At 43.5% G+C, this 25010-nt stretch overlaps 1 protein-coding gene across 1 annotated transcript in view; it reads left to right on the top strand.

Moving 5' to 3' along the window:
- The first annotated feature begins 1217 nt into the window (after positions 1-1217).
- KDM7A (lysine demethylase 7A) overlaps positions 1218-25010 on the top strand; it is a 76614-nt gene continuing 52821 nt past the window's right edge. Inside the window, exon 1 of the mRNA XM_081534284.1 lies at positions 1218-1497. Within this exon, the coding sequence (XP_081390410.1) occupies positions 1304-1497 (194 nt within the window). The 5' untranslated portion in view covers positions 1218-1303. The remainder of the gene's footprint in view (positions 1498-25010) is intronic.

Raw genomic sequence — 25010 nt, 5'->3', positions numbered from 1 at the left:
GGGCTGAGTGAGATGGCAGCTACAGGGTTTTTTTTTTAATCAATGATAGACATGCCTTCGAAATGTAGCTGTGAACATCTGTTCCCATAATTTCTATATATATATATAATATATACACATATACATATAATTTTTATTGAAGTATAGCTAATTTACAATGTTCCATAATTCTTAACATCCCTTCCAACTCGCCTAATTATGATACCAAGGCAATCCATTTCTATTGGATGTGTTAGCTGTTTTTATTATCAATCTCATTCTTAATTCAAAAATATTTATTAGTGGCCTATTATCTGCCAAGTCCCCTATTACCGTTTTTCTAATAGTCCCTTTCCGACGTGTCATTGTCACTTAGAATTTTATTCCTGTTTTCCAAACTTGGAACTCATCTAAGTGTTCGCATCTAAGTCGTGTTATTTATAAGCACGCCAGACTCCTCTCCGGTCCTTTCTCCACCCACCACATTTCAAGAGTGGTTCCTCTGGGCTCCCAGACATTAATGAATTCCTCTTGGGAACAACCTCCTTCACCTACCAGGGGCTCCACCAACATGACATTTCTGGCTGGGCGGTGGGAATTCGGGTGGGACGTTTTTGGAAGTTTGAATGACTCCCCAGCACACTCCTGCCCCTCGGCAGGACTTAAGCAGATCGCTGTGCTGTTAACCCTCGGCTCGGACCCGCGGAGGTTAATTGATTTAAGATACTCCTGGGGTCGGGAGGTGGCCCCGGCGGGGCTCTAATTTCCTCGGGTCCAGGGTCCAGGGCACAGACGTAGCGCTCCGCCTTCCACTGCGCAGGAACTTCCCCGGCCTCCGCGGTCACTCAGAAATGCCGGAGCCGGCCGTTCGCACGCACCCGCCGCCCTCCTCCCGGGGCCGCGCGCCGCCGCGCGTGTCCTCAGGGAGCCTCTGCTTCCCTCCGCCTCCCCCGCTCCGCGTACCCTTCAGCGCGTCTCCCTCCGCCCGGCCGACGCGAGCGGAGCGGGGCGCGAGCGCCGGGCGGCAGAACGACGTGCGCGACACGCGCGGCCCCGCGCGGAGCGCCGGAAGGAGCCGGGCTCGGTCCCCGCGCGGCGTGCGCGCGCCGCCGCCCGCCGCCCGCCCCCTCCGGGCCCGGCTGCGGCCTCGCGCGCGCGCACTGAGGCGCCGCCGCCGCCGCCGCCGCCGCCGCCGCCGCCGCCGCCGCCGCCGCTCCGCCGCGGCTGCTGCTCCGGCTGCTGCAGGAGGCGGCGCTGGCTGGCGGCTGCGCTCGCTCCAGTCTGCAAGCGGAGCAGCGAGCGAGCGTGTGTGTGTTTTTTAAAGATGGCCGGAGCGGCGGCGGCGGTGGCCGCGGGAGCAGCAGCTGGAGCCGCCGCGGCAGCCGTGTCGGTGGCGGCTCCGGGCCGGGCCTCGGCAGCCCCGCCGCCCCCGCCGGTGTACTGTGTGTGCCGGCAGCCGTACGACGTGAACCGCTTCATGATCGAGTGCGATATCTGCAAGGACTGGTTCCACGGCAGGTAAATAAACCCCCTCCAGCCCCGCCGCCGCCGCCGCCGCCGGCCACCGGCTAACCGCCGCCGTCGCCGCGCCGGCCGCCGCGCCGCACCGAGCGCCGAGGGGCCCGGGTGCCGAGCCCCCCGGCCCGGGCAGCGGGGCGCGCGGGGCCCCGGGCTCGCCGGGCGCCCGGCGGGCTTAGAGGGGGCTGGTGGGATCGCCCGGCCGGCCGAAGAGTCGCCACAACAAACGGGAACAAAGGGGACCGGCCGAGAAGTTGGCAGGGGGGGTACCGGGGCGAGGGGACGCGGCCGGGGCAGGCGCCAGCGGAGGCGGCGGGCAGAGCGCCGGCCCGGCCCGGCCCGCCGCGCCCGCAGCCCGGCCGCCGCCCCGCCCGGCCGGGGCTCCCGGCCCGGAGTCGCCACCCGGCCGGCCGCCCTGCCCGACCGGCCGCCGCTCCTTCCTTCCGGGCGGCGAGCGGTCGGCCCCGGCCCGGGGGTCTCCAGAAATTAGCCACCTCGCCTCCGCCGCCCGCCCGCCCTCGGGTCGCGGTCGCGCCCCCTTCCCCGGGCTTTTTATCAAACTTCCTCGGCCGCGGGGCGCTGGGACGGGGGCGTCGGCAGCGCCGGCCCGGCGGGGCTCCAGCGGAGTAAACAGAGCAACAGATGAGGAGGCACTTGCGGGGACTCGAGAGAGATGCCAGTGGGAAGTTCGGGCCGGGGGTCCCGGGCTGGGCGGCGGGGCGGCTCGGGTCTCGGCCCCCAGCCGCCGGAGCGGCTCAGCCCGTCCCGGCGGGGGTGGAGCGGATGGAGTGGGCAGCGGGGCCCGAAGGGACAGCCTCGCGCCCCCAGCCCCCCGCGGTCGCCCCCGCGCCGCGGCTCAAACTTTGTTACAAAGAGTGAAACGTCCCCAATCGCCCGAGGGGCCGGCGCCCGGGGGCCGGCGCCCGGGGGGCCGGCGCCCGGGGGCCTGTGGCGGGCGAACTTTGGCCGACCGGTGGGGACTTCGGGGCGGGTGGCGGGGGCGGCGAGCGTCGCCCTCTGCCTCGGCCGCCGCCTGTGTCTCGGGTTTGACGTTTGTGAGAGCTCGGGCCGCCCCCGCCGCTGAGCCGCCGACTCGTGTGTTTTGTAATCAAAGTGTGAGGCTAATAAAGGGCGGCGCCACAGCCTCTTGACTCCGGCGTGGGAGGGATTCGCAGGCATTTAAACAAAGAAACTAGTTGAGGTTGGGCTCCCCAAGTCCTTATTTGGGTGTTGTGGCAAGGCCTGCGGTCACTTTTAGGTGAAGCAGGTTTCCCGAGCCCCGTTTCGGGGTGTTTCTGGGCGAGAGTACGCTCGCGGGTAATAGCAGATATGGTGACTGTGATTGTAGGAAGTGTCCTTTGATTGACAGCAGGACATTTAAATACAGCCTCCGCTCCCCCCCCTCCCCAATTTTGCAGAAACACTACACGACCAGGCCAGATGTCTTAGTCTCCCTCTACTGGCCCTAGGAGAGAAAACCAGTTCACTTACAGCGTTCCTGTCAGTGTTGAGCGCTAGGTACAGTTAGTTTTACTTAATTTTCAAGTACAGCTAGTTTTACTTGATCCATTTTCAGGTTTCCTAATTCTAACAGCAACAACAGAAGGAGAGAAAACCCAACAAATTGTCAACGTAAAAGTAAGACAGGGTCCTTGCTTTGTGTAGCAGATTCTCTCTTCACAGTCTGGTATATGCTGGGAGTGTTATTACAGCCGTGCTGCTTGTAATTAAAAACAAATTCTCTAAAGTTCTTTTTCGTTACTTGGAACCGATGCTTTTCCTATATTTTGGTTGTACGTAAAACTGAAATAGGAAGATACAAGTCTTGCCAGTTCTATCTCTATATCCTCTTTTCCCATCATACGCAACCAGAATAGAGATGATTCAGAAATCTAGGTTCCATGCAGAATAAATCCCAAATCCCTGGTGATTATGCAAATACTTATTTTTTCAAAGAACTGTTTTAGCTGCATAAGAAATTTATCCCATTGTACAATGTAGAGGTTTGATAGGTTAATAAATTTTAGACTGGAATTTTATTTATCTTAATTCAGGTAACACTATAACCGTGAAAAGCTGCAGGTAGTTTATGAGGACTCTTACTAATACATTTAAGTATTAAATTTGTAAACAGAAAAGGTTGAAGGGACAACAGAGGGCGTGTTTGAAGGAGTGTGGGCTGCTTTGTCACATGAATTTGTGTGACTTTGTATCTGTGGAGGTGACTTTGAAAAATGTTTTTTTGAACCCAGGGCTTTTTTGACCAGCGGTCCTTGAGAACTTAATGTGATTCAGATGTCAAAAGTTAGAAAATTTAGTGCTACATAATGCCCTATGGTGCAAAAGCAGTATCTCATTAGCAAGTTTAACTCAATGAAATATTGGTAATTTGGGGTCCATATGTTTTCTTGTAATCAATATTTACTCTGTTTATTGTACCACAAGTGAATGGTTTATTGAACACAGCAAAATGTTCTTATGTAGTAATTATTAAACAGATGTCATTTGCTTATGTGAGAATTGGCCCCTAAAATACCATGGTGTATCTTTAATCCTGGAGAAGGAAATGGCAACCCACTCCAGTAGTCTTGCCTGGAGAATCCCATGGACAGAGGAGCCTCGTGGGCTACAGTCCATGGGGTCGCAAGAGTGGAACACGACTGAGCAACTAAGCTTACCTATCTTTAATCCCCATGCTCGACTTTCCTTTGGTTTCCAGGGATGGTCCATCTGCAGAAGAGAAAGAAAGCATAGGAGAATGGATACAGAGGGTTATCTCTACCTGGATAACTTCTTGATACTTTTATTTTTTCAAGTAGAAAAAATTTTTTAATCTCAAGGAGTCAACAAATTTTGGTATAAATTTGGGTTTACTCTGTCTGGAGTTCCTGGCATCTGGAAATCCAAAAAGATTTTGCCCTAAATTATCCTGACTGGGAAGACCTTCCTTGAGGCTTTTTAGTCAGGCATGAGGTCAGATGGAACCAGCTTCCTCCAAGTTTGAGGCTTTTGAACTTTGATTGCATCCTTAGTGTTTAGGAATTCCTGTTCCTCAAGTCTACCTAAGCCTTTTCTGTAAGTAAGAGGGAAAAAGAATATGGGTCCAGGGAGAAGAGTATGGGTCCAGAGTACAACCAATAATTGATACCCTGGGGGTGGTGAGCTGAGAAATTAACAGGACTTTCTTTCCTGGGCAGGTTCCTTCCAACCTGGAGATGGAGTTCTTCTCTGAGTCCTTAGTGGAAGTAAGACAGTGGAGAACTTTCTTGACAATGCCCTTCCCCCTAGTCTCTAGGCTAGATGTCTTTTCATAGTGCTTTTATATCATCCTATGCAGAATTGCATCATTGCCCTAATGCAGTTGAATTATAATGTCTTTTCTCTCCCTATTATAATGTAAATACCTTTATTTACTAGTCTTGTTAGTCACACATTCATTTTAACATTTAAGTTGTAAGTATGTACTTTTAAAAATAAAACTGGGAATTTATTTTATGCATTCTACTGTTTGCTATCATTTGTCAATGTTTACTTTTTCCTCTATCTTTAATGTTCTTGAAAAACATTTTAAGTGGCTGCACAGAGATTAATTTCATGGAAGTACAATGCATTGAGAAATCATTCCCCTCTTGTTAGTTTTTTACTTTGTTTACAACTTCTTGTATTTCCTGATGATGGATGGTTGACAACCTTCTAAACAAACCAGTTGTGAACATTTCTAATCATTTCCTTAGAATAAATCAAATGACTTAACACATGTAAAACACTTAGAAGACGATCTGGGCCATGTAAATACTCAATAAGAAATTTCCTTGAAGTAGCATAATTAGTCACAGGGCATAGATATTTTTAGGCTTCTTGTGCTTATTGCCAGATTGTCTTCCAGAAAGGTTATTTCAGTTTACACTCTCACCCACTGCCCACTTTTCCTGGATTCTCACTAAGGTATTATTATTATTAACCATTACCACCCCCTCCCCCAAAAAGTCCTCAAACAAAAAATGTTGCATTCTGAAGATAATTGAATATTTCCACCAAATGACATACCCATGAACCCAGAAAACCATTCATGGCAGCACTGTTCCTATTATCCCCAAATGGGAACAGCTTAAATATCATCAATACTTGATTATATAAATTGTGGCATACTCATAAAATGGAACGCTACTTAGCCTTAAAGAAGGACTGTATTCCTGATGTGTGCAATGACATGGGTGGATCCCATGGATATAAAGTTGAACAAAGGAAGACAGGCATGAAAGCATATGCTGTTTGATTCTACTTCTGTGAAGTTCAAGTGCAGGCATAGTTGGGTGATAGAAGTCAGACTGGTACTTACCTCTCCAGGGGTGTTTCCTGAGAGGAGGTGGAAGGGAGCTTCTGAGGTGCAGGAAATGTTCCATATCTTGGTCATGGGTGTATACAGGTGGAAAAGTTCACTGATCTGCATATGCATTGAAGATTTTTTAAAACTTTTTTATTACACTTCAAATATTAAAATGAAAAGTATAAAAAAATAAAAATTTGCCACTTTGCATCTAATTCTCATTGTAACCTTGCTGGCCAACATCTGATGGATCATCGAAAAAGCAAGAGAGTACCAGAAAAACATCTATTTCTGCTTTATTGACTATGCCAAAGCCTTTGACTGTGTGGATCACAATAAACTGTGGAAAATACTGAAAGGGATGGGAATACCAGACCACCTGACCTGCCTCTTGAGAAACCTGTATGCAGGTCAGGAAGCAACAGTTAGAACTGGACATGGAACAACAGACTGGTTCCAAATAGGAAAAGGAGTACGTTAAGGCTGTATATTGTCACCCTGCTTAATTAACTTATATGCAGAGTACATCATGAGAAACGCTGGGCTGGAGGAAGCACAAGCTGGAATCAAGATTGCTGGGAGAAATATCAATAACCTCAGATATGCAGATGACACCACTCTTATGGCAGAAAGTGAAGAAGAACTAAAGAGCCTCTTGATGAAAGTGAAAGTGGAGAGTGAAGAAGTTGGCTTAAAGCTCAACATTCAGAAAACTAAGATCATGGCATCCGGTCCCATCACTTCGTGGCAGATAGATGGGGAAACAGTGGAAACAGTGTCAGACTTTATTTCTGGGGGCTCCAAAATCACTGCAGATGGTGATTGCAGCCATGAAATTGAAAGACGCTTACTCCTTGGAAGAAAAGTTATGACCAACCTAGACAGCATATTAAAAAGCAGAGACATTACTTTGCCAACAAAGGTCCATCTAGTCAAGGCTATGGTTTTTCCAGTGGTCATGTATGGATGTGAGAGTTGGACTATAAAGAAAGCTGAGCGCCGAAGAATTGATGCTTTTGAACTGTGGTGTTGGAGAAGACTCTTGAGAGTCCCTTGGACTGCAAGGAGATCCAACCAGTCTGTCCTAAAGGAGATCAGTCCTGGGTGTTCATTGGAAGGACTGATGTTGAAGCTGAAACTCCAATACTTTGGCCACCTGATGTGAAGAACTGACTCATTGGAAAACACCCTGATGCTGGGAAAGATTGAGGGCAGGAGGAGAAGGGGACGACAGAGGATGAGCTGGCTGGATGGCATCATTGACTCGATGGACATGGGTTTGGGTGGACTCAGGGAGTTGGTGATAGACAGGGAGGCCTGGCGTGCTGTGGTTCATGGGGTCGCAAAGAGTCAGACACGACTGAGCGACTGACCTGAACTGAACCTTGCTGGATAAATGTTGTTACTATCTCCATTTTACAGATGAGGCATCTGAGGGTTGAGAGGTCAGTAACTATCCCAGGGCTGCAAAGCTATAAGGTCATAGAGTGAGGCCTATTTACAGAAATACATCTGTAAACATCTTCCTTATTTTTCTTTATTACAATTATTTTCAGTGGCGTAAATAGCCAACATGTAGTATTTTGTAGTTTTATTTCATTTCTTGCTCCTGACACAAGGGATTGCCTCTTCGGTTTTATCAAGTATGCTGTTGGCTTTGGCCCAATTTGCAGTATGCCTGGCGCTGTTCTTGGTGCTAGAAATATAGTGGTGAGTAAAGCAAAGTCCTTGGTCTCCTGTAACATATTCTATGGAAATGGCAACCTGCTCCAATATTCCAGCCTGGGAAATCCCATGAACAGAGGAACCTGGTGGGCTACAGTCCATGGGGTTGCAGAGAGTCAGATACAACTGAGCACACACACACAGGGGTGGTGGGGGGTGGGCTAGATGAACAGATGCACATGACAAAAGAGTGTGTAGTGCCGTGGAGAAAAACTGAGTTAGAAGAGAAAGGACTGGGGGCAGTATAAGTCTGCGTTCATATGGTGTGATTATAGAAGGTTTTGAGAAAGACATTGGAATGGGAAAAAATTTTGGATTTCACTCAGAGCGAATAGTCAAATATTTTGAGTGGAGGAATAAACCATTTGACTTAACCTTTAAAAGATTCACTCTAGCTGCTACATGGAGAAAAGACTGGAGAGGGGAGGTAAAGGTGGCAGGCAGACGGTGGTGAGAAAGCCGTTGTGATGATCCAGGTGAGAGATGATTTAGAATGTTTGAGTGGGTTTTCGGTAATTCATATTAATTTTTATTCCTGAAGTTTGAATGAATGAAGAGCCTGGTTTGTGGGGATAGAAGCATGTTACCAAGAATAATGCCGTTGGATAGGAGTTTCCCAGCTACTCACTGTGGAGCCCTGGGAACTGACTCGAACACTTAAACTGAATGCTTCACCAGCGCTAGGCGCTGTTCTAACTGCGTTAGCTCTGTTAACTAACTCAGCTAATTCTCACTGTAACCTTGCTGGGTAAGTGGTGGTGTTATCTCCATTTTACAGATGAGGAGTCTGAGGGTTGAGAGGTCAGTAACTTTCCCAGGGTTGCAGAGTTAGAAGGTCATAGAGCGAGGTCTGAACTCCGCCTCTGGCCTGGGGTGGCGGGTCTGCTGGGGTGATGGCGTAGGTGAACAGATGTGACAGGGTTCCACAGAAATACATCCGTAAACATCTTCCTTATTTTTCTTTATTACAATTAATTTCTGTGGCATAAATAGGTTTAAAATAATCATAACTGCCTTGGGAACAGAGTATAAACTAGTTACTTGGAAAATTTTGTAATTAACTGTTTCATCCTTCTTATAATGGACTTCTTATTGGAGTGTATTTTGATTTTTCTTAATGTCAAGGTTGGGAATTATTTTAAAAATTGGTTTTATATACATTTCTGCTTAATGATCAAGTCTTTTAGTATTATAAACATACTACGTGAATATGTATCATCTCCCTGTAAGAGACAAAAAGTCTATTTATTGAATTTCTCAACATCTTTTTTTTGATGTGACGGTTTATCGTAGGAGAATATATGAGTATTTTTATCATATATTTCACTACAATAGTAGTTTTGCATACATGCTCAGTGTTGCTTTTTGAACAAAAATATGTTGTGAAATGGAGTCATAGAATGCTTAGTGACACTAACATATAGTTCTCCCATCAAGCTTTAAAAAATTTTTAACTGTTAGTTTGGGGGCAGATTTCAGCTTAGTTTGCTCTCATATCTCGTGTTCTTAGGCATGAAATTGAGTTTACTGATCACCAAGGGGAAGAATGCCTTTGTATTTGATGATCTGATGTGGTGGAGCTCAAGAGTAAGAATAGAACAGGTGTAAAGGAATTTGATTATAAAGCGAGCTTTGGTTGGTTTGAGCGGTTGAAACACCACAATGATTTGCACAGCTTTTGAGCAGTAGGTCGGTGCTGACGTTGCAGCTGCTTCTGAGTGTCTAATTCTTTTTGGAAGTTACATTTTATTGTTCTAGTGATTGCTTACTTACTTTTCTATTAATATTAATTACAGTGTGAGTTAGTGGTAACTTCTGTGATTTTTGCATGTGTTTGTGTGAGCCCTGGTTCCTTTTATTGGAGAATGTTTGTTAGAAACCGAGGTTTGGCACTTGGTGGACTCATTACTTCTAGGCCTTCTCAGTGGACAGAGCTAGTAAATACTCTAGTCACACACATGCACATACATATGTGTGTTTGCGTCTGTCTATTTGTATTGACTGTAAAATTTTATAATACCTTTGATTCTAAGGTATCTGTGATCTAACATCACAGAGTTCATTTTAACCTTCCCCTTTCCTTACTTATAACTTTGTTGACTAACAGAGATGCAGCTCTCATTATCTACAATATATAATTTACTTATTTCTTCAATCCTAGTGTATACATATGGAGAGGGAACTGGCAACCCACTCCAGTATTCTTTCCTAGAGAATCCTGTGGAAGAGGAGCCTGGTGGGCTGCTGTCCATAGGGTCTCACAGAGTTGGACACGACTGAAGCGACTTAGCACGCATGCATGCATGCATTGGAGAAGGAAATGGCAACCCACTCCAGTATTCTTGCCTGGAGAATCCCAGGGACAGAGGAGCCTGGTGGGCTGCTGTCTCTGGGGTCACACAGAGTCGGATATGACTGAAGTGACTTAGCAGCAGCAGCAGTGTATACATAAAGTACGTAAAATAGTTCTCAAATTGCCAACCTATACACTTCTGAGAAACGCAATTTGCTAAGTAGATTCTAGTATCTGTGTAGTTTTTGTCTTTTTTTGTCTTTAGCTTTGTAGCCTTATATCTAGGCAAAAGACTGTTTTCCAAAGTTACCTTAGTTCTTTTCTTTTACTTTAGTGTGTTATTTATTTGTAACATAATTAGGTTTACTTGTGGGGCTTCCCTGGTGGCTCAGCTGGTGAAGAATCCGCCTGCAATGCGGGAGACCTGGGTTTGATCCCTGGGTTGGGAAGGTCCCCTGGAGAAGGGAAAGGCTGCCCACTCCAGTATTCTGGCCTGGAGAATTCCATGGACTGTATAGTCCATGGGGTCGCAAAGAGTCGGACATGACTGAGCTGAGCGACTTTCACTTAGGTTTATTTGTTACTGTTTATATTGCATTCTGTATTCCTCCTCTGTCCTGGTTGGTTTGTATTTTGAGAATGTGAAACATGGCTGTGGTTCTAAGAAGCCAGAAGTTATTTGAAAAGGTATACTCAGAAGTGTCAGTGCCCCCTTCACTCCTCCTGCCCCTCCCCTTCCCCATCTCCCCTGTCCCCATGAATAATCAGTCTCTTTCGGTGTGAAGTCTTTTGTTTGTTTTCTCACAAAACAAGCAGATCCATGTGTATTTTCTCACAACTGCTTTTTTTTTTATACAAAGTGTATCATACAATCAATACTCTTTGCTTTTTTTTTTTTTTTTTTACTTTGACACTGTATACTGGAAATCACTCATGTCAGTTTGTGGAGCTCTTCTTTATTCTTTTTAACAGCTGTATGGTACTCCTTTGTGTGCATATACCCTGATCTATTTATCCATTTTCTTGTGTATGGGCATCTAGGTTGTTTTTATGATTATAGTAATGAGTAACCTTGTGCATATGTATTTTCGTTTTAATGGAAGTATATCTCCAGGTTAGATTGCTAGAAGTAGGATTACTTGGTCAAAAATGAGTGCCTTGTTTTGTCAGGCTCACCAGATTCCTCTCCTGAATGGTTGGACTGGTTTTCGTTCCCACCATCAGTGTAGGAGAGTTCCACTTTCTCCACATTCTTGGCATCAGGACCTGTTGTCATATTTTTAATCTTTGCCAACATAAGAGGTGAAAAATGGTATCAATGTTTTGATTTGCATGTCTCTAATTATGAATGAATTTGAACAATTTTTCATGGGACTCGGGGCCATTTTATTTTTCCTTTTTTTTTTTTTTAAGGATCATCTGTTTAGATCGCCAGTCCAGGTTCGATGCATGAGACAGGGCACTCAGGGCTGGTGCACTGGGATGACCCAGAGGGATGGGATGGGGAGGGAGGAGGGAGGGGGGTTCAGGATGGGGAACACATGTACACCCGTGGCTGATTCATATCAATGTATGGCAAAACCACTACAATATTGTAATTAGCCTCCAACTAAAATAAATAAATTTAAAAAAAAGAAAAAAAATGAATCATCTGTTTATATATTCTGAGAGCCCCAAGCATGGTTAATGGAAACTAGTTGAATGTTAAGATTGTTTCAATGGGTTGGTTTGTCATTCAGTTGAATGTTGCTGGCCACCACGATGGTCTTGGCTTTGATTTTAATTTATGTGTGTGTGTGTGTTTTTAAGGAAATTTCAGACATAAACAGAAATAAACAGAACAGTATAATGGGCTCCCAGATACCATCACTCCACTTTAGTAATGAACGATTCATTCATGACCAGTCTTGTTTCATTTAACCCTGCCCTCATTTCCCTTGCACTTGGTGTTATTTTTAAGTGAACTTGGGGTGTATCATTATATCTGTGACTATTTTAGCACGTATCTCTCTTAAGATAAGACCTCTTCTAAGAAAAACTACAATAAATGGTAAATCTTGGTAATATATTAATAGTTCGCGTCGAGGTCCAAGTAAGGTCCACACAGTTGATTAGTTGTATCGTTGGTTCTCAGCTGGATGGGATGCTGCCTCCCCAGGGACACGAGGCAGTGTTTGGAAACGTTTGTTATTTTGGCAGGGGGTGGGGGAGGGTTGTTCCTGGTGCATCATAGGAGGAGGGCAGATATGCTGCTGAACATCACACACAGAGCAGCCCCGTAAGGAAAAGTTATCCAGTCCTAAATGTCAGTAGTCCTGCTGTTGGAAAACTCTGATCTGTTGGTTTTGCTCATGTTTCTCTTTTTTCCTTTACAATTTATTTCTTGCAGAAAGTGGTTGTTTATCCACTTTCTCAGTTTTGCATTTTACATCCCTGCAGTGTCTCTCAACATGTTCCTCTCTTCCCTGTAAATTGATCTTAATCCAATTTCGGGTATTTTTCCCCCCCAAGAGTATTTTATGAATGGGTGGTATAGTCTTCTATCAGGAGGCAAGAAACCTCTGGTTGTTTCTATTTTAGTTATGTTTGCTGCCATTGGTCAATGCCAGTATCTATTCATTTGTTCGTTAGCAGTTGCAAAATGATATTTTAATTATAAATTTTCTCCATTTATTAGCTGAAGTATTTTTATAAAGAGATAACATCCCTTTGTCTACTCCTTTGGTTACCTAGTGGTACTGTTTATATAGGAAAGGAAGATTTAAATGCTTGATTCTTTCCCTTAATCACTAGTTTTGAAATTAATTGGCTCATTAGCATCTTCTATTGGTTATTAAAGGAAAAAATTCAATATATAATATTTATTACTTTTAAGCAATGTGAAGTAAAATGGTGAAGCTTAAAAAATGCCTGTATCTTCTTTGACCACATAAATTATAACTAAAAAACAAAAAAACCTCCAAAATCTGGTAAACAATTCAAGCAATATAGAAAGATAAAAAAATGAAAAGTGAAACTGTCTTGTCTCCTTCCTACAGCCCTCTTTCCCCAGTGGGAAATGCCATTAACAATTTTGAATTTCTATTCAGATGGAAGGGGTCATATGGTATACATGGTTTTGTACCTTGTTCTTTTTAGTTTTTTAAAATATTCCAGTGGTCTAGGAGGGCTTTTCACATTAGCATATACAGATATCTCATGCTTTTAAATGGCTGCATAGAATTCCATTCTGTGGATTTACCATAATTTACCTGGTTCTCTGTTGATGAATTCTTCAGCTGTTTTCTCTTTTTTTTTTTTCTTAGTACTTAACAGTGCTGCGATGTATATGTATATATTTTTGTATTTATCTTTATTCTTGATAAGCATTTAGGTACATTCTTAAATTCCTAGCATTATATATTCTGAAATTGTTTTTAGCTATGAAAGTGAAAGTTGATCAGTTGTGTCCGACTCTTTGTGACCCCATGGACTATGCAATCCATGGAATTCTCTAGGCCAGAATACTGGAGTGGGTAGCCTATCCCTTCTCCAGGGGATCTTCCCAACCCAGGAACAGAATTGGGGTCTTCTGCATTACAGGCAGATTCTTTACCAGCTGAGCGACCAAGGAAGCCCACTTTTTTTTTAGCTGTAACCCTATTTAAAATTTATTTTCTAAAAAGACTGTTGATCAAAGACAGAAAGGGTAAGGAGCACTTGTAGTGAAATATAAGTTTGATAAGCTTAAACATACTATGCAAATGTAAGATACTTCTTTATCAGGGCTGTAAGTTGCTTTCATCTGATAATTCTAATACATCAAAAAATCATTGTTAGAGGAAATAGAATGACATATCCAATTTTTATTTTATGCGTATGGGGAAGTAAAACTTTCAGAATGCTTTGTGGAGAAGTGTTAAACTTCTCGTCATTTGTAAAGTGGAAGCGTTTTCCTTGAGGTCAAAACACAGGATTTCAAACATAATGTCGACTTCTATTTATCAGTAATCATAACAGTCTGATATCTTGTACAATAAATTACGAAACTGCAGAAGCTGGGGAAAGCTATACCATTGTAGATAATTTGGTGGTTTTGTATGCACAAAAGCTGTTCACAGATGAGTGGTCCTGTTTGACAAAGAAATTGGAACATAGTCCACTGTGGTCCTTTTGATTTATGATACTTAAATATTAATAAATACAAAAAAGAAAATAAAGTGGCCCTGGACATCTCTCTGGAAGTCCTGGAGATATTTACACTGCCCAGGAATCTCTGTGACAAGTATGGAACAAAGGCATCTTCTGAAGCAGAGACTTTCTGGATGGTTCCCATCGATGACTTGAGAAGCTTTCTGTGGTAGCCGACCGCATGGGCACCTTCTCTCCAGAGCCTGGGCTTGTGGGTTCCCGGGACTTTCCTCTTCTCTGTGACCTCCCTCAGAGCCTCATGGGTCACACATGCTGCGCCATAGACATGTGGTCAGTCTTTCTCACGTCAGTGCTTCATGAAGGAACCTTGGCATACAAGCTATCTGCAGATTAGAGGAATTGTAGCTTTTTTACTTAATTTAACTTGTCACAGGTCTGACTCATATTCCTATTACATTCTTCCTATTTTAAGGCTGGCTTTCTGTGTGTCTGGTTCTTGAAGTCACTTTCCTTTTTTTTGCTGGCCTGTCCTTATTTTCTGCATATCAGAGGATCAGCATTTCCTTAGGTGCCATGGTTACAGGGAGAGCAGAGTCCCTTCTATTTGATTCAGGGACTTCTCTCCTCATGCCCACTTTTCCAGCCATCCGGATGCCAAGTAGTCTGCACTGGGCTCTGCTTCCCTTATTTTCCTCTTCTCTGCTCTCCCCTTGTGGGAGGAGAGCTCTGATTCCCTGCCCTGAGCTTGGGTTCTCATTCCTTGAATCCCTTGTTGGAAATGATTATCCGTTGGAAGCTCCACAGTCTTTCATGCACCCTTCTCCCCCAGGATAGCCTCGTGGGGGCTGCCTGCCCCTTCAGGAGTGTCACCCTCCGGCCCTCTCCACTCACCCCCTGCCAGTTGCACGGTGCTTTGTTTTTAGCCTTGTCCTGGCCACAGGGCCGCTGCACGATTCATTCACTGGTATCGGTGCTTTGAGAGGTTCTCTGTTTCTTTGGACAGGACAGAGGAAGACTGTGGTACAAGTTTCTTAGAACTTAAGGATCAAGTGATGTTAAGATATGCATGATTTTTTGTCTTTCTTCACCACATCAGTGATTTTTGGTTTCATTACCACTGTCGCATTTCAAGCTTTCATTGACCACCATCATGGTTTCTACCACATCTGCATAGCACTTGTACTGTTTACTTAATATTTTTCCTTAAAACCACTTTAAACGGATTTTGGTTTTTTAAATTTAATTTTGTCCTAAACAGTGGTATCTGTTAAATCCTGTGTTTGCAGTGCTTACTACATATTTTAGTATTTGTGAGAAAAGATATATTTATTGAGATAAGGAGGCATTATCATCTAAAATGTTTATGTGTAAGATTGTCAGAAGGGTGATGGTGATTGCTGAAAGGATAATACAGACACAGGTAAAGGATACAGGTTTCGCTAATGGAAGTAAAGGATTGAAGAATTTAACCAAATGAGAATGGCTCCGTAAAGCGGAAGTCTGCAGAATTTGTCCCATTGGCAGGACAAGCTAACCTGGTCTTCAGTTCTCATACTCATGTCCTGTTGCCAATGACAGTGCCCTCCAGGAACTGGATCCCATCAAGTTCAAGTTCTCACGGTGTGGACCGTGCTGGGGTCCTCTGGGTTCCTCTCTGTTTTAATGGTGACCTTGCCTGCCCAGCAGTGTGAGTAACTACTCACAGCCTCAGCACATTCCTCAGTATTTATGGCAAGATTGAATGACTTGTAGATCAGCTGCTCAGGCAGGCCATCTTTCTAGCAGACTTCAAGCCTGCTTGAAATCTATTCATTCAGGTATGCATAATGGTACACTTCAGTAGACCTTGAAGTGGATTAATAAAATGTGGCTAAAGGGTTTGTACACACCCACAGAAAGAAGGGATCCTTAAATGATGAAAAGTAGTTTATCTGTTTTGTCAAAATAGTATATATTCTTCAAATAAGTGACATTTCCCCCTTCAGACATTTTTTATTCTAGTCAGGTTTTGAAGTGTCAGTGCTACACATCTCACATTCAACCATTTGTATGTGAGCCAAAGTTTGCTTTAGTTGGAGAGATCTATTTTCAGAAATAGGAAATTTTCTGGAAATGTAATTTCAGAAAGAAAAGGAAATACTAAGTCATTGGAGATTATCTGTAGGTGTATTCATTGTAGAAGATCCCATCTCCTTTCCCTGATTCAAGGACTTGACCCCAGCAGTTACCCCCTTCCCCAGTATCATTTTTCCCCCTCATTAGTGTGCAAATAATATTTTACTTCATTAAAAAAATTATTGATCTGACATTCATCCTTCAGTTGCAACCTCATTTCTTTTCTCCCTTTATAGTAAAATTCGCCAGAAGAATTGTCTATATTTGCTGCCTCCAGTTGTGGTTTTTCTTCCCATCTCTCTCTTAACCTAGTTGAGGTCCCTTCTCTCTGAACCTACTCCAATGGGACTTTCATCTTTGCTACTCCATTGGAGCAGTTCTTATCAAAGTTATCAATGAGTTTCACCTTCCTTGGCTTCTAGAAGATCCCTATACTGATAGTTCTCCTGCCTCACTCTTACTTCCTTCTCCTCATCCTCAGTCCTCATCCCAGTTCCTTCTTATCTCCCCAGTCTTTTGTCACTGGAGCACCACAGGGTTCATTCCTCAGTAGTTCTCTTTTTCTGACATTTATCTGGTCTCACCAGTTCAGCTTTCATATGTGTGTGGGTGATCCCTAAATTTTTATCACCTTTGTAGACCTCTTCCCTGAGCTCTCGTCTTAAACAATGTAATTGCCAACTCAGTATCTCTCCTTGGATGAACAGTAAGCACCCAATCCTCTAGTGTATCTGAAGCCAGACTCCAGATCTGGCTTCCCAGTCAGCCCTACTCTTTCCACAGTCCCCTTCATCTCAGTTAATGGCAGTTCCTTTGGGCCAGAATCTTTGGAGTCATCCTTGCTTCTTCTCTGGAGAAGGGAATGGCAGCCCACTCCAGTCTTCTTGCCTGGAGAATCTCATGGACAGAGGAGGCTGGCTACAGTCCAAGGGGTCGCAGAGTCAGACTTGACTGAGCGACTAACACTTTCACTTTTCTTCTCGCGTAATCTGCACTAAATTTTCAGCAAAATCCTGTTGGCTCACCTTCAGAATCTCACCGCTTCTCATCATTTCACCTCCCTCTCCTATATAAATTGAGATTATTGCAGTAGCCTTCTAACTAGTCCTCCTCCTGCCAACACAGAAACCAGAGTAGTACTTTTAAAATGTCAGATCCTATGACTCTTCTGCTGGAATCCCACTCAGAGCGGAAGCCTTTCTGTGGCCTGTAAGACCCAGCAGATTGTCCCCAACTGTCTGTCTGGCATCGTCCCCTGCCACTGCTCCTTTGGGCTGTACCAGCCTCATTTCTGTCTATCTCCTTCCAGTAAAATGTAAGCTTCAAGAGTGTAGACACTTGGTTTGTTGATTTTATCATTGCTGTGTTTCCAGCGTCCTGAGAGTGCTTTGAATGAGTGAATAGTTGAGCCATAGAAGGCATTTGGGTTCATTTTACACTGTGTCTTCATCGCTTGATGGATGGAAAGCAGATAGTGTCAAGTGCCTGTTTTACCCATGTACCACACTGTGGCATACAAACGAGTAAACTAATACGGCTTGTACCTCCACCTGCAAAAATCCCTCTTCATTTTATTTTTGCCTCTTGCTGTCCCTGCATGATCTAATCTCTTCTGCCTTATCCTAGCTTTCTTTGTTTTCCTTCCTCATTCTCAGAGTAGCCCCTGCCCCTGCTTTCCTTAGTGTTTACCCTCCCTCTAGCCATCCCCCCCCACCCCGGCCCTCACCACAGATATGTAAGTATAGCACAACACTTTCTTCTTCAGCAGGAAAAAAAAATCTCTGGAAATTCCCTGGTCATCACCATAATGTCTTTTCTTCATTCAAAAATAGTTCCTGAAGTGCTACTTTCTCTGTGGAACTTCTCTTAAAATAGCTAAAATATTTTAATCCCTTTTGTCTAAAAGATGATTGCCCTCCTTCCGTCTGCTCCCCATTTCATTCTTCTGCATCATGTCCTGTCTCACAAGGGATTCATGGTAGCGGGCCCAGAGTTGAGGCTGTTCTCAGAGGTGGGACAGAACAGATCTTTACAACCCATCAGCTTTATGTGTGTCTCTGGAACTGGTAGGAATGGTTATTTCTCCTTCTGGAGTGTTGCTGAGTTCCCACATGCACAAATCAGTTTTGGATTTCCTCATCAAGTTGGACAACTTTGTCCTTAATCTTTGTTCATAAATTAAGTATTAAATATTGCTTATTAATTGGTAACATTATTAATATTATTTACTTAGTCTATACCTATTTACATATAATAACTTTTTCATATGTATTTTTGTGTGTATGTAGCATATGCCTTTATTTATTTTAAAAATTAACTATTTTAATTGGAGGATAATTACAATATTGTGTTGGTTTTTTGCTATACATTGACATGAATCAGCCATGGGTGTACGTGTGTCCCCCCATCCTGAACCCCCTCCCACCTCCCTCCCCACCCCATCCCTCTGGGTTGTTCCAGAGTACTGGCTTTGAGTGCCCTGCTTCATGCATCGAACTTGCACTGGTCACCTATTTTACATATGGTTATGTACATGTTTCAATGCTGTTCTCTCAAATCATCCCCCCCTTGCCTTCTCCCACATAGTCCTAAAGTCTGTTTTTTACATCTGTGCATCTTTTGCTGCCTTGCATATAGGATTGTCATTACTATCTTTCTAAATTCCATATATACATGTTAATATACAGTATTTGTGTTTCTCTTTCTGACTGACTTCACTCTGTATAATAGGCTCCAGTTTCATCCACCTCATCAGAACTGACTCAAATGTGTTCCTTTTTATAGCCAAGTAATATTCCATTGTATATATGTACCACAACTTCTTTATCCATTCGTCTGACGATGGATGTCTAGGTTGCTTCCATGTCCTGGCTATTGTAAACAGTGCTGCAGTGAACATTGGGGTACCCGTGTCCCTTTCAGTTCTGGTTTCCTCAGTGTGTATGCCCAGCAGTGGGATTGCTGGGTCATATGGCAGTTCTATTACGTTTTTTTAAGAAATCTGCACACTGTTCTCCATAGTGGCTGTACCAGTTTGCATTCCACCAACAGTGTAGGAGTTTCCTTTCCTCCACACCCATTATATGCGTTTTATGTATATGCTTGTTCATTATTCGTCACAGAGAGAATGGAGAAATAATGGGCAGAAGGATGAAGAACATAGTGAATGTTAAGATGAGCATGTGCATAGGTACAAAGAGTAAACAAATTCAGTATTGCTGCACATTAGTTTGGCTCAACTGCAGTCCACCCAGGTAGCAGGCTGTCCTGAACCCCACCCATCTCCCCTGGCTTCTGTGTTTCCATATCTCTCTCTCCCAGAGTTTGGGAGATAGTGAAGGACAGGGAAGCCTGGTGTGCTGCAGTCCATGGGGTTGCAAAGAGTCAGACACAACTGAGCAACTGAATAACATCATCATCTCTATCTTTGTCTCTGTCCCTATGTCTGGAACACCTTCTTGTTGAAAGCACTTGAGAATTGACCTGAGGGCTTTTTCTGGCTCCAGGTGCTCAGCAGCTTACCATTTGAAGCAGGCTGGGAATTCTAGGCAGTTGATGCCTCTGGATAGCCCTCAACCTTTGTTGGTTGGGAGACAGTGGATAAATATCTTAGCTTCCTCTTCCACTGTTGGGACCACCTGAAGCCCCTTCTGCATGGATTCATCTTCCAGGTGTGCCCAAAGGGGTAAATGCTCCTGCAGGTGCCCACTGTGGCCTCCTCCCCTTCCCCGTCCCCCTTTTCCATTCACCTGCCAGTGCTTCCAGAGGTGACCTGCCCTATGGACACCCCACTCAGATTTGTGTGTCAAGATCTGCTTCTAGGACACTCCAACCTCAATGGGTTGAAAATTGTTAATTGAGCAGTGATCGATCATAAATAAATGGTCAAAAGATAATTGGATTCAAAAGTAGAGTTTGGATTCCACTTATTAATAGCATGACAATCTATTATATACATTATATAATAATATACATTATTATGCCTGTATAATAAGAGTGTTTTCATTTACTTATGTCTATGTGCAGATGCTTTGGGACCATGACTACCAAGTAGAATGTAAAAGTTGCTTGCTTACTTCACTGAATAGTTTTCTGGTCCTACTACCTTAGAAAGATGCCTTGACTTGGAGTTTCTGTGTGATATGATTTTAATTTGAAACTTTTAGTTTATTTCTCCCTTCCTTTATTCCTTTTGAATCCCTACTTTTTAAAATGCTAGAAACATCTCATAGTAATAGGTAACCTTTAACCTGCCAACAAAGGTCCGTCTGGTCAAGGCTATGGTTTTTCCAGTATTCATGTATGGATGTGAGAGTTGGGCGGTGAAGAAAGCTGAGCGCCGAAGAATTGATGCTTTTGAACTGTGGTGTTGGAGAAGACTCTTGAGAGTCCCTTGGACTGCAAGAAAATCCAACCAGTCCATCCTAAAGGAGATCAGTCCTGGGTGTTCATTGGAAGGACTGATGTTGAAGCTGAAACTCCAACAGTTTGGCCACCTCATGCGAAGAGTTGACTCATTGGAAAAGACCCTGATGCTGGGAAGGATTGGGGGCAGGAGAAGAAGGGGACGACAGAGGATGAGATGGCTGGATGGCATCACCGACTCGATGGACACGGGTTTGGGTAGACTCCGGGAGTTGGTGATGGACAGGGAGGCCTGACGGGCTGCGATTCATGGGGTCGCAAAGAGTCGGACATGACTGTCGAGCAACTGAACTGAACTGAACCTGAGAACAACTGCAATAAAGTGTTAACATTTTACAGATTAAGTAGCATATAAAAAACTAGCAATGGCATTGCCATCTTTGGGAAATGTTATAGACTACTTAAATAAGAGTTCCCCCAAGGCTCTACTTGTGAAATGTGGCTGAGTATCCTCAGAAAAGTTACTTAGGAGTTAAAATTCTGTATGTGTCGACTATTCTTAGAAGGATTTTAGCAATATACTGTGCTTTTCTTGATAGAATACTGTACCACTTAATTTTAATGTCTAAACATCATGGACCTAAGTTATTCTCTGTGCTCTGTGAGCTAATGGCATGTGTTGTACAGTTTGTGCACTAAATTGCCCCAGGTCAGGTGGGCATTCATTTAGCAGTTTTTCATCTCCTTCCTTTAGCAGTTTTTCATCTCCTTCCTTGATACATGTTTTTCCTGCTACCTCTTATCTTCTTTAACTGATCCCCATTGCTGCTTCTGATTTTGTTTTCTTACCTAGAGAAAAACTTAAAGATTTCAATGGGGAATTCAGTAAGAGGTCTTCTTAAATTGCCCACTCTCATTCTGATACATTGGTGACAGCTGGATGGACCTAGCCAGGAATGGAGTCAAGCAATGCAAAAGGACTTTGCAGATATCACTTAAACAGGCTTGGCAGGCGGGGTTATCATTTTTGAGATCAGAGAGCTCACAATGCTGGATGGTAGCTTTGAATTCTTAACCCTAGGAAAGAAGCTCTGTGGAGAAGGGTGGTCCTGGCTTATAGGTAATTTTGCCCAGAAGAAAATCAGACGCCTGGCATAGCGATATGGTGTATCTTGCTGCTTATTTTGTATTTTGATAAAATTGTCAGCTCTTTAAGGTAAGGGTACAGTTTTTAGGCTTGAGCCTAGGAAGTGCCCTATCAATATTTGTTAATTACATCGTGATGGGGTCACAAAGAGTCTGACACAACTGAGCGACTGAGCACACACACAATTACGTTGTGATAAGGGAAATATGAGACAGACATCTCGATAAGTTTCTTTTAAGGTTAAAAGGATAGTTTTAGGGACTTCCCTGGCTGTCCAGTGGTTTAGACTCCCAAGTTTCCACTGCAGGGGTCATGGGTTCAAGGATCCCTGATCGGGAACTAGGATCTCCTGTGTGGTGCTGTGCCCACTCTCTCAGTCGTGTCTGACTCTTTACGACCACAGACGGTAGCCTGCCAGGCTCCTCTGTCCATGGGATTCTCCAGGCAAGAGTACTGGAGTGGGTTGCCAGGCCCTCCTCCAGGGGATCTTCCCAACCTAGGGATCGAACCTAGGTCCTCCCACATTGCAGGTGGATTCTTTAGCCTCTGAGCCACTACGGAAGCCCTGGATCCCCAGTGCAAAAAAAGAGAGAGTATCAAAAGTTTTAGTGTGTTATTAGTTATTGACTTTTCTTGCTCATATGTTTTCCAATACTGTATGCTATAAATGATTGGTAATGCTGTCGCTAATTTGGTATCCTGTGTTAAGGGAGTGGTTTTACTAAATATTTAATATACCAGTACTTTGTACCAATTGTAAAAATTTTAAATTAAAAAAAAATTGTAAATTTAAACTATGACAATTGTAATTATAAAACATTAAATTTGTAGTAAATATTCACAGCTGGTGGGTCTGAACATTAACTTCTATAACACATTCCTAAGGTGGGAGATAATAGCACCATCTTGATCCCCACCTGGGAAATGCAATGTGCACATCAACTGGTTGAATTCTCCAAGGCGTTTTGCTGGTGAACAAAGTGATTTGATCTCAGCCCAGCACCTCCCTAGTCTTATTTGACTGTGGAATCTTTATGTGTGTAACCTTAACTCCCATGGGACAGTTTCAGAAATACTGTTTTAGAGAATGCTGTATAGGCAGTCGGTACTTTGTGTGGATCTGATTTGCACAGATTTCAGTCTCCATGCAAAGGAAAACTGTTTCTCTGGTTATAGCACTTCTGACACCAAATGTATGGGTTTTCTACACTCAATTCTCTGTAGACACCAACTGGGTGTCCTACAATTTAATTCAACTCCAACAGTAATTACCTAGAGTTAGAGTAGACCCCACAGGTTACCCATGAAACGTTCCATATTTTTGGGTCTTCTCTGGTGGCTCAGTGGTAAAGAATCTGCCTGCCAATGCAGGAGACATGGATGAGTTTGATCCTTGGGTCGGTAAGGTCCAGTGGAGAAGAAAATGGCAACCCACTCCAGTATTCTTGCCTGGACAATCCCACGGACAGAGCAGCATGGTAGGCTACAGTCCATGGGGTTGCAAAGATTCGGACGTGACTTAACAACTATATAACATCACCACCATAGGTTAAGGGCTCTGTCCAACTAATTTGTCCCTCCTGCTTCAGACACCAATCACAAATAGTGAATTCATGGGTTACATCCATTTCTGTCTGACTTGGCTGCAAATTGGGGATTTCCATGACTTCCTCTTTAGGTTTGATAATTTGCTCTAATGGCCCACAGAACCCAGGGAAACACTTTCTTTTGCACTATCCTTTATATAATTAAAAAGGATATTGTAAAGGTTATAAATGAATAACCAGATGAAGAGGTACATAGGGCAAGGTCCTAAGAGTCCCACATACTCCTGTCCCTTTGGAGTTGGGGATATGCCACTCTTCTGGCCCCTGAATGCATTCACCAACCCTGAAGCACTCCAAACCCTCTGGGTAGGGTTTTTATAGAAGCTTCACTACGTAGACATGATAGATTAAATCATTGGCCATTGGTGATTTTGTTGTTGTTGTTAATTTCCAACTTCTCTCCCTTCCTTGAAGGTTGGACATGGGATGAAAGCTCTAAATCTCTAACCACACAGTTGATTCCGGGGGCAACTTGACCATCGTAAAGCTATCCATGGGCCCTTCCAGAGTCACCGTATTAGCATAAACTCAAGTGTGGTGGAGAGGGGCTTGTTATGAATAACAAAAGACGCTCCTCTGTCACTCAGGAACTTTACAAAGGTTTTAGGTACTATTGTGCGAGGAACCAGGAAGGAAGACCAAGTATATATTTCTCCTTACATCACTGTATCACCATGGTTTAGTTAAATACCAGTCCCCCAATAACACAATTCAAATTTTGGCCACCATGATATATTAACTGTGCAAATGAAGTACAGAGTTTGCTGCTAGCTCTTCAGTTTGCAAGTCAGCAAGTCAGTATGTCAGTGACAGATGGGCATCTATCCTTCAGGAAAGGGTGCTGTGCTGCATCCTGCTTTCCCACCGATAAACCCTGCATCTTACCCATCTTCTCATACAAAGCTGGGTGATCAGAAGAGGGAAGTGGTCAATCAAGACGAAAGTCCAGCAAAGAACAAAAACTGATGTTTCTGGAAGTGAAATTTAAATTGAACATAAATGAAATAGTAAAATGAGTAGCTGATGGTAAGAGTGTTGACATTGCTGCCACTTGAGAGACGCTTGATGTGCAGCCAGAAGCTCTTAGTGAAGGTACACTTAACAGCATCATATTTTAAATTACAGTGTACTAAATAAATGTTTTACTAATTTTTCATTTCTCTATACATTACAATTAACAGAGTTTTAAATGTTTTCACAAACATTTTTGAAGCTCAGAGGACAGTTGTGATTTTCCCAACGGTTACTAAGATAGCTTTGTGTGGTTTCAACTTGTGTGAGTATTTTTATGGTCCCACACTACCCATGCAAAGCAAGGACTGCCTGGATTTTTCTTGTTATTTGCCAATCATCTATCATCTGACCTCTAGTGGAAATAAAGAAAAATTACAAAATGAACTTTGAGGAACTTATAATAATACATTTTCTTCAGAATGTATCTAATAGGTAAAAATCCATGCATATTACACACTTTACACTTTGCCCTTACTGTGTGTTTTGAAACAGTATGGTGCACTGTTTGCTGCTTACTTTTCTGGACAGCTCAGCACTACCCATTTTGCTTTTATTGAGTACTTCTGATTTGTAATTTTGTTGAAGTTCTTTGAAATCTTCCTGTAGGGATATTTGTTAAGCATTATGTCAAAGTTTCTATGATCCAAACATCTGCCTTAACTCATCCTTCATTGAGAGTGAAAAAGCCTGCTAAGGGTGTTGAGTAGACCTCTCAGAAACCTTAGTTTCTATTGCAACAGGAAGTTCTCTAAGATGAATCCTTTCTCTTGGCTTGGCTCGTCATGTAAT

The sequence above is a fragment of the Giraffa tippelskirchi genome, chromosome 10 (assembly GCF_054371585.1).
Source record: "Giraffa tippelskirchi isolate mGirTip1 chromosome 10, T2T-mGirTip1v1.2.pri, whole genome shotgun sequence".
In the NCBI taxonomy this organism is placed as follows: Eukaryota; Metazoa; Chordata; class Mammalia; order Artiodactyla; family Giraffidae; genus Giraffa; species Giraffa tippelskirchi.
This window is presented reverse-complemented; position numbering and strand designations above follow the sequence as displayed.